This window comes from Ostrinia nubilalis, chromosome 23 (assembly GCF_963855985.1).
Source record: "Ostrinia nubilalis chromosome 23, ilOstNubi1.1, whole genome shotgun sequence".
In the NCBI taxonomy this organism is placed as follows: Eukaryota; Metazoa; Arthropoda; class Insecta; order Lepidoptera; family Crambidae; genus Ostrinia; species Ostrinia nubilalis.
The window spans coordinates 11722551-11733202 of record NC_087110.1 but is presented as its reverse complement, the minus strand read 5'-3'; the positions used below and the strand labels follow the sequence as shown (position 1 = coordinate 11733202).

Genomic DNA, 10652 nt, shown 5'->3' with positions numbered 1-10652 from the left:
GAATTGGAAATCAAGTAGATTCAAGCCTGCAAGTCCCTAAAACACTGGGAACAAATTATTTAGCGATTTTTCAATAGGTTCTTACGTACTCTGGATTGAATAGTCATTCTCTAACCACTAGACTATGGAATATTGTGTCATCTAGATAAAAACAGTCTTAGTTCAACTATTGAAAAGCTTACCTGTCGCCCCCTCGGTCGTACGAAGGCACACTGGAATCTCCAAACGAGGTCCCATACGCCATGGAACACGGTTCCATCACGCATCTCTCCGTCTCTTCCGCTGGCTTCGGCCCCATACACTTACTATCTGGAAGCTTCGCTATAGTTCTAGAAAATTCTAGAAAAATCTTGCAGTGAACTTCTTTCTTCCTCCAACCTTCACCGCACGTCACACTGCAGGGGCTCCATTCATCATCCTTGATGTAGCTATTATAAAAAATATGGATGTTACTTCTTCTATTAATAATGTTATGACAACAAAATCTATAATACTAATTGATTTATCTATTAAGATCACGCATGGATTCATGACATGCTAGGTGCTTAGGATCTAAGGAATCGAAATCCTAATTATCGAAAATCTGGCTGGTTTATGTAGAAGTATGTGCACCAGTGTTTATATGTATGTATCTACCGCCAATTCACCTGTAAACCTGTGTACAAAAGTCAACTTTATCAGAGTAATAATAAAAGCGTAATCCGATTGGAGTTTGCGAATATTTTGGAAAAAATGTAGCAGTGTCAGTGTTGGTGCCAGAAATGTTTAGTATAGGGAAACTTTCAAAGCAAAACAAATAGATGCAAGACAAGTTACAGTGTAGTAATGTGCAGAGAAGTTAAAACTTTATTGTGCAGTGCATAGAGTAGAAAATCGTATTGATGAAAGAAATGGTGTGAGTGAGAGTGTGGGGATTGATTTAAGTGACAGTTAGGGTTCCTGTGCATATTTCAAAGTCGGTGGGGGTAGTATATCTTTTACTACGGTCGTTGTATTGTAAGTGTGTCCATATCCACAAAAACAACACTCAGCTAAATTCTAAGACATCTCAGGGGTTACATTCTTAGTCACGTTCACTCAGGTTTCGGAATCTAACTTTACGACTTCTATAAAAGTTGGGATTGAGGGGGTTCGTTCAAGAATCGTCCTTAAAATCATGGGGGAAGAATCCAAAGTGGGTTTTGAGGACGATTTTGAACTATCTATAAAATAAGCTAACAAACAAAATAGCTAGCGGCGATACGTGTCAGATGGGTCGGGGTAATGTCATTCCTTGTAATAAAATGTGTGATGTTTCAGAATTCAAAAGTGAAACCTTGATCTTAGAAGGTACAATACCTTACATACAACCAGCCACACGCAAAGAATATTTTGAAATTGCTGAAAGAGACAACAACAAAATACTCTGAGCCCTTGACAGACGGAAAGAAAGGCCGTTCGCTGCGTTGAGGAGTATAGTTCTAATATACTGAACTGTCCTATCCGTGACATTGACAGCGGGGCGCCACCGTCAATACCGCATCGCTGGTTCCGATCTTTGCGATGTTGGAAACTATAATAATTTTAAACGATGGTGGCGTCCCCCTGTCAATGAGTTTGGTGGGACAGTTCAGTTTAGGTCATCTATATTATGCAACTGCATATTCGAAATTTGGAATAAATATGGTTATTATTCGAATAGTCTACAGTAATGCTCTTATTTGGCTTCTACCCATAACTGCATTAAATGTGTGCCATTTACACGATTTATAGTAGTAAAGTAAATTATTTTTGGCTGCTGAATTTCAACTATTAACCACATGAAACGTTATTTTATAATATACTCGAATTTCTTATTAAGACTTATATTTTCACATGCAGTAACATAAAATTAGTGTCGATTAAGTATGTCGTTACAATATTTATGCCTTTACATGTGGATACGACATTACTTATTAACGAATATCGAGCCTAAGTTAATTCCAAATATTTTAGTAAGTATAGGAAAAAATACTTCATTCAGGAAAGGGCGAATTGTATAAGTTGTAGACAAAATAATTATTCAAGATTAGGAATCATGCTAATTTAACAAACATAAGACAGTCGGGAAAACTGATATTCATTTGTTTAAATTCCTGAATGAATAAAAAGAACGTTGAAGAAACAATTGAACATCACAGAAACTTCGGAAGCCTGCTCAAAGCAACGGTCGGCCTGAGGCAGTTTAAAACAAACTTAAATATAACAATAATTGAAGTATTTGTTGGTAATTTGAAGTAAAGTGGTCGGTAAACAATGGAACACAAATTAACGTTCACAACTACGGTCAACTACAGTTTAAATGGGTGGAGGCAACAACTTTAAATAATATTTAAACTCACAGGGATAAATTAGTTTGTTCTTAGAATACGACATTGTACAAGAAATTTTATAATTTGGTTCGTTTATTTCTGTTTTGAAGTTGAAACTTTTATAATTACATTTTAAATTAGTGAGCCTTTAAATACCTGCTTCCTTGAATTTAATAATTAAACAGGATCACTTGGAAAATATTTTTTTATATAAAGGAAAGACTTGTCACTTGTTCTTACTTTGTGAAGTTTCTCATTAACTTTTAACTGACGTAGGTAAGTAGGTATAATTAATATAATAAGGTACGTTTAGCTATGTTACAGGTATAAAAACTCACTTCAAAGAAATATTAAGAGTATAATGGCAGAATCTCTTTTTTTAATTTTTCACTATGGAACAAACTCCTAAATATTAATATTACACTTAGCTTACCTGGAGAGATTATGAATATTAGTGTTTATTCTGTTAAAATAGGATAGGTGCTAAGTAAAGGTACAGTCAGTCAGTCAATATTTCGTGCAATTTATATGTTGGGATTGAGACAATAACTGAAGATTTGGCTGAGTTACACCATCTTATTTTAACCGTGACTATGACCATAACCAGTGTATTTTGTGTGGAGTTGACATACTTTTGACGTTTGTTAAAGTTAAATTAGATGGTGCAACCCATCTTAAAGCTTCAACCACATCGGCGATGGCGATATGCACGCGTCGGTGTGGTTGAAGTATAAGTTACTCAGATAGTGAATCTGGGTAGGTATTTGGTACTTGTTAAATAATTTAATAAAAAACTTATTAACTAAAGGTAGATACTGGGACTGTTTCTTAATAACTAGACAGTTTGCCTCCACCCTATCTACAGAAGACGTTTACACACAGTACTTACGTGGCCTCAACCGGTACGTCGGGCTCTCCTATGAGCCTCTCCGCCTTAGCCTGGGGGGGAGGGTAGGGCTGGATGAGGGGCTGCGTGTGGTACACCACCCCTGGGAGAAGGTCTTCGATGTCATCCTGGGGAAAAAAATATTTTACATTGTGGATGGTGGTGGAAAAATAGATTTTAGATTTGAAACTTTCATGTTCCATTTCAATACCATAGAGAAACACGGGTCTCAACGCGATGTTTTTTATACGAGTTACATACCTAATACACTCACGGTTTGACGTTTTTGATAACAGCCGAAACGTCAAACCGTAACATGTACCTAACTCATATAAAAATTTCGCGTTGAGACCCGTATTTCTCTTTTTTAGTTGAAATAGATGATAGTTAAAAGATTATTAAGTTTATTAACCATTTTGTAAGAAATGAAAACCTTAAAGTGTTTATTTACCTGCAAGGTTTATAACAGCTTGGCCTCATAATAAATTTTTTACGTAACTAAATATTTATTTTTTCTTACCAAAAATAAATGTTGAAGATAAAAATGTTAAGCGTTTGTAATAATATAAAAATGACAACTAAAGCACATAAACAATAAAATATTACTTTTTTGTTAATTATACAGAAGAAACAAAAGTTTTCACTTAATACCGATAATTTTCAACACCACTGCGAACAAAACAAATGACGGTATCACAATGAATTGAAGGTAATTTTCTCATAAAAGAAAAAACGTGGGCTTGCTGAAATTACTGGCCAGCAACAATGATAAAGAGTTTTTATTTTAAAACATTATTATTATTCAATTTATTTGATGTTTAAAAAAATATGCTCCAAAATAAAAAAAATCGGATAGCAACAAAATTAACATACCTACTAGGGTGGAGCGAAAATTTTTTTTTCAGATATCTGTAATGTAATAGTCAAAATTTTGTGCCTTTAGGGCTTAAATGAAGTCATGCAAAATATTAATCAATTCGGTTTAGAGTAACTGCCTCCGCATCGACACTGAATTTATAAAAAAAGTTGGTTTTAGACCTCACTTAGGCACCACATATCTCTGCAATATTTAAATAAAAATACTATTTTTTTATCACAAATCGTTTACTGATATGCTATATTTTCAATGTAAAATACACAAAAAAACCAGGCTTTGGGTTTATAATTTTAATAAGGGCGTGAGAGAGCGCGAGAAGAGAATTTTTCTGGCCCTTTTCGCGACTCGCGTCTTTGTCAGATAGTCTACTGGAAAAGCTCTGGAAACATGTGAGAAACTGCCTATCTATAAATTTGAACAAATTGAAGGACAAATGTGATCAGAAATGGCCAATTATCTGAGTACTGATCAGCAGAACTTGCATAAAATTGCTTCGGCGGTAATTAGGCGTATTCTCACAAAATCTCGCAATAATTTCTCCTGGTGAATTGTAACATGCCCGTTAGATCACACGAGCGTACCGAATACTACGTTTGTATTGTAGAAACTTAAAATCCAATAGAAATTTTGATACATCTGGCTACTATTGTGGTTAAAGTCTATGCTTCTTCCTGGTTTTTGATTAAGACAAAACCATCATGCAAAGATGGCACCCGTCATCTGTTTAAAATTATTATGGCCTCGAGAGGCCTGCCAGATACCCTATGAAAGATTAAAGAACTAGTTACCCGGAGAAAAAGCTATTACGAGTATCCTGATAGCAGTCTTCTTACGATGTCAGAGAGCTGGCCGCTCGTCGCATACTACAGTCACACAGTACGAGTCACCATTCAATACCTAGAATTTTTCAAGTACTAGTGATACACTTTAATGCTATTTTATATATTTATTTAATTTACTTAACCAAACAGCCGCTTTTGAAATATTTATTTGACTAAGAAATTCAGCACATTGTCAAATCTGGTGGTGAGAGCAAACCTTTGTTTTAAGGCTTCTCTACCTCACTCAAGCTGTTGAGGGACCTGTGAAGATTACGATCAAAGATTCTATTTCTCACTGCATCCAGAAAGTCACTAATAAGGTGCAATAAAAGTCAAGTTGGAATCGCAAAACGTGATGCCTAAATTTTGATCAAAAAAGGATTTTCAAGCATAATAATTAAAGTAATTTATCTAATTCTTGTATGTATTTCTTGTTATATTACCTTAGTAAATATCTAATCTATAAATTATCTGTCATTTAATACCTTCTTACTAATAAAAAAACTTTTTTAAAAACAAGCTTTATCCTGAAATGCAGTTGTACTAAAACGAAAAAAATAATTGTATGCTTGGTTCAAAGAATTTCGAAAGCTTGTATCGCGCATGGAATTTATTCCTCTTTTTTTCTGTTTGCGCTACAAGCTTTCGAGATTATTTGAACCAAGCATACAATTATTTTTTTCGTTTTAGTACAACTGCATTTCAGGATAAAGCTTGTTTTTAAAAAAGTTTTTTTATTATAATTTTATTTTACACTATTTAGTTGTATCTCAATCTCTGGGTCATTATTTAGCACCAAAGTGCTCGAGAAGTCGAATCCAACGAACCCAAACTCGATAAGATTCCGCCGTTTCGTTTAGGAGTTCCTATGGCCACCTCCTGACTCCATCATCAGGACCCTGGACATCATCTAGCACCCATTCTTTTTCATTGTACGTCAATGACATCCCCAAATATCCGAATACGGATTTAGCCCTCTTTGCGGACGACACCGCACTCTACAAGTCCGGACGTAATCGGAATTACGTCATCTTGGCGATCCAACGCGCAGTCACACAATTAGGCGAATGGTTCAGGAAGTGGCGTATCGAGGTAAATCCCGAAAAAAGTGCAGCAGTGTAGTTTTCTAGGGCTTTGTCTGCGAAACGTCCTCCGGTTCGCACTCGTCCTAATGTCCCCACCCATCTCACCTTATTTGAACAAATTATTATTTGGAAGAGTGAGGCCAAGTACTTAGGTGTCACCCTCGACCAGAGATTATCGTTCGCTCCGCACCTCAGACGTGTCTTGAGCCATGCGAACCACTTCACCCACCGACTCTACCACCTAGTTGGAAGGAAAAGTAAATTGTCACTTAGGAATAAGTTGACAATTTACAAAACCTGCATTCGTCCAGTGTTGACTTACGCCCAGTCCGGTGTTTGCTCACACGTCCTGCACAGTCCTTAAGAAATTCCAGACCCTCCAAAACAAATTCTTACGCCAAGCCGCGGATGCCCCGTGGTTCGTGCGTAACACGAATCTCCATAGAGATTTCGAGATCCCATCGATTGATCACTTTATGAAAGAAGCCTCTCGCCGCTACTTTGATAAAGCGATCAACCACAAGAACCCTCTTATCGTTAGCGCCGCCACGTACACACCCCAGAAAGATGTCGCTGCCCAATACCGACAACCTAGGCATGTCCTAGACGACCCGGACGATCCTATTACCGAATTTCTGAACACAGACATCACTGCCTTAAGCACGCCAACTACTCCACAACACAGTAGCTCGTTACACCGTACTCGCCGGCGAGTACGAGGCCCTGCCTTCCATTTCGGACGGTACAGACATGTACCGGGCCGGTTCTCCCCAATCCGTCCCCCGGACACGGCCTGAGCCGAGGTCCGAGCCTACCGTGGCGCCCTCAGGCCGCGTCCGTAGTCCCCCTCGATCGGGCCCACTAGAGTGAGCCCACCGTAGGCTGGACTTTGGTCCAACACCGCGGTGGGCAACCCTCTAGTTGGGTTCGCCACTGATCGGGCGCTTTATGCGCTCGATACTGCCCGATCGCGAACGTCGGTCTGCGACGAGCGCGCGTCCCTTCAAAAAAAAAATCATCTAGCACTAAACTGCTTGAAAAGACAAATCCAACGAACCCAAACTCGATGAGTTTCTGCCTTTTCGTTTAGGATTTCCTATGGCCACCTCCCAAATCCATCATCAGGACCCTGGAAATCATCTAGCACTAAACTGCTCGAAAAGACAAATCCAACGAACCCAAACTCGATGAGTTTCTGCCGTTTCGTTTAGGAGTTCCTATGGCCACCTCCTGACTCCATCATCAAGACCCTGGACATCATCTAGCACTAAATTGCTCGAAAAGAAAAATCCAACGAACCCAAACTCGATGAGTTTCTGCCGTTTCGTTTAAGAGTTCCTATGGCCACCTCCCTAACCCATCATCAGGACCCTAGACATCATCTAGCACTAAACTGCTCAAAAAGACAAATCCAACGAACCGACACTCGATGCGATTCCGCCGTTTCGTTCAGGAGTTCCTATGGCCATCTCCTGACTCCATCACCAGACCAGCTCAATGGTACCATAACATTGCATTGTCATCGTACTTACATAAGTATACCAAATTTCAGCTCAATCGGTTGAGGAGAAGTGGTCTTAAATTCAGTTGCAAGATTTGTCCCACACATACTAACAAGTGAAGTCAATATAAAGCTTGTAAAAATAGAGCGCAATATTTCACCTTAGACGACTTTCAACTGTAAATAAAATTTTAAAATTTTGAAGTCACTGCGGAGGCAGAAGATATTCATTAAATGGGATAAAAAATTACAGTTATTTATACTTTCATATAAGGCACAAATCCCCCCCTATCAGAACTTCGAAACTAAAAAAAAATTTTTTCCCATACAACCGTGCTCCACCCTAATACCTACATGAAAAAATACGTTTGAATAATATCATGTTTTAAAATTAAGTAAACCCTTAAATGCGGCTTTTGTTTCAAAATGAATAAAACATTGTATTAAATTGTCAATTTAAAGCGAATCCTGAATTATTTCGCTGGAAAACTGCTTTAAAATTGGAATATAATATTAATTCAATACATTATTTTAATCTTGGGTTTTTCATCGTCAATACTTATACCCATATATTCCGATATTTCATAGTGGACCGATGATCGGGTGAAGGCCGCGGGAAATACCTGGATGCGGGTAGCGTAGGACCGATTGTGGAAATCTTTGAGGCCTTTGTCCAGCAGTGGACATCATTTGGCTGAAACGAACGAACGAACCTATCTCCGGTGTCTGAGTTTGGAGCAGGCGCGCTTGCCATTACGTGGCTTCCACTTCAAAACCTTGCTGCCCCATCGGCCGTCAGTTCTGCGTACTATGTGCCCTGCCCATTGCCACTTCAGTTTGCTAATCCGTCGGGCTATGTCAGCGACTTACCTCTGGAGCACCTGACACTATCCTTCTGGATGAACAGCTATTCAAAACGCCTTCCGCCGTCATGGTGGTGCTGACGGGGATAGCTGGAACCACTGAGTTAGTTTTGATCAGGTCAGGATCATGACTTACCTCTGGAGCATCTGATTCTATCCTGTAGGACGGACAGCTGATGCCAGTGGAGCAAGGGCGGGATATCTCAGGCGGTCAAGCTGTAGATCCTGGCTACACAGGAGTTGCAGCGGTGGGGACGAGAGGTGGGACTAGTCCCGTTGTATAGACAGCTGATTCCAGGGGCGGAATATATTTTACCTGTTGGTGATTCTTCTGTGGGGTTTCATACCAAGACATTGCGTATATCTGGCACCTACCTCTGGTGTGTCTGATTTTATCCTGGGACGAAGAAGTAATTCCGGTCTTACAGAGTGGGTCAAGTCAGGATCAAGACTTACCTCTGGAGCATCCGACTCTATCCTGTATGATGGACAGCTGATGCCAGTAGAGCAAGGGCGGGATATCTCAGGCCTGTTGGCGGGGTCGCAGCCACCACCGGCTGGAGTGCACTCCACTCCTCGGACTTGGACTCCTTCGCCGCAGGATACTGAGCACTGGGGTGGAAAATACATAATTACGTATAACTTCCAAATAAGACACAAACTCCTCCATATACTTTTAGGCTGGGTTGCACCATCTTGCTCTAACACTGACAAACGTCAAAAATCTGACAAATTCCATACAAAAACACTAGCTATCGTTAAAGTTACGGTCAAAGTTAGGTGGTGCAACTCAGCCTTAGTAAATTAGAGAGGTCCATGCTCCTGCGGTGGGGACTAAACGAACTGATGATGATGATGATGATAATAAATGTGTGTAAAACCAAAGCAATAGCCCAATTATGTTTAAGAGATTCGAGGAACGAGGATTTGTACCCAGTCGCCACTGGAATAAAATTTGTGATGAACTCATCCGTGACACAAGCATATTTAGCTTACCACGAGGGGTTAATATATGTATTTATTATTAATCTGTATATTCTTTTGTATACCCATCGTGGTAAGCTAAGTTTTAAGCTTGTGTTACGAGTTCACCACAATATTGCAATAGTCCAGCGGTGGCGGGGATCGAACCCGCGTTCCTCGGATCACGAGTCGGCCAGTCAGACACCTTCACCGTTCGGCTATCGACGTACATAATGTAACACGTACATAATAATGTGCGGTAAAATAATTGAATACGAAATGGCCAGTAATATTATGTTGAAAATGATAATAAACCTAGTTTTAAACTACATTAAATAACCCAATTTGCAAAAATAATCTGTTTGAATATTAATTATTATTTGTATTTGAATAACTGAATATGGATGATAGTAAAATTATGTTTTGGAGCTACAAAAATATTGTGTGGGCACATTTGAATATAAAAAATGTTTATTATAAGGTTTTCTTTTCATTAGACTTGTAGCTTTAAAAGCTTTTACAAAATTCAAATACTTTCTCTGTAAGTTTGAGTAGGTATAAAATTGAAAAATGTCAGAACCAAATCGAGTTTTCAGTTTGAATGAAAATACATTACGATAATAATATAATGTATTTGAATTTCTGTTTTAATTACTTATACAGGGTGTCCCATCTTCATGGGACTGGCCAAATTTAAGGAGAACAGGTATAGACTAATAAATGGTCGCCCATCTAATAGTGGACAAAAGAATGGCCATAATAAAGTATATAACCGCTTCAAATCTATAAAAGCAAAAGGCCACTGACTGATTGACTGACTGACTCACTCACTCATCACGAAATCTCAGAAACTACAAGTGCTAGGAGTGTCAAATTTTGAATGGAGGTTCCTTTTTGAACGTAGGTGCTCACTAAGAAAGGATTTTACGAAACTCCACCCCTAAGGGGGTAAAATCGGATCCACGCGTACGAAGTCGCGGGCGGCCGCTAGTTTTAAGTATACAATACTCGACTTAAGGTCCTATGTCCCCTAGATGGGGCAGTGGGCGTCCAAAACAGTCCTCCATCGCGTTCGGTCTTGAGCTTCGCGTTTGATCGCGGTCCAAGTCTTGCCGAATATACAACAACAAGATTTGGGACCAAAACGGTGGATTTTCAAAAATGTTAAGAATAAATCATTTCTCTGAAACGGTGCCATTTTTACCAAGGTAATTTTTTTCTAGATGGTCATTCACTAGTCCATCTTCTCCTTAAGTTCAGCACGATTTTTAACGACACCTGTATATATTCGTTTCAAAACACTTAATGCACTTAAATGCTGTAAAA

The 10652-nt window shown here is 38.9% G+C and overlaps 1 protein-coding gene across 1 annotated transcript in view; it reads right to left on the bottom strand.

The window, feature by feature from the left end:
• Positions 1-8566, bottom strand: part of LOC135083172 (ADAMTS-like protein 3) — a 32240-nt gene extending 23674 nt beyond the window's left edge. Inside the window, exons 1-3 of the mRNA XM_063977907.1 lie at positions 8500-8566; positions 3220-3344; positions 183-428 (exon numbers count right to left, since the gene is read on the bottom strand). Coding sequence (XP_063833977.1) covers positions 183-298 — 116 coding nt within the window. The 5' untranslated portion in view covers positions 299-428; positions 3220-3344; positions 8500-8566. The remainder of the gene's footprint in view (positions 1-182; positions 429-3219; positions 3345-8499) is intronic.
• Between the last annotated feature and the right edge of the window lie 2086 nt (positions 8567-10652).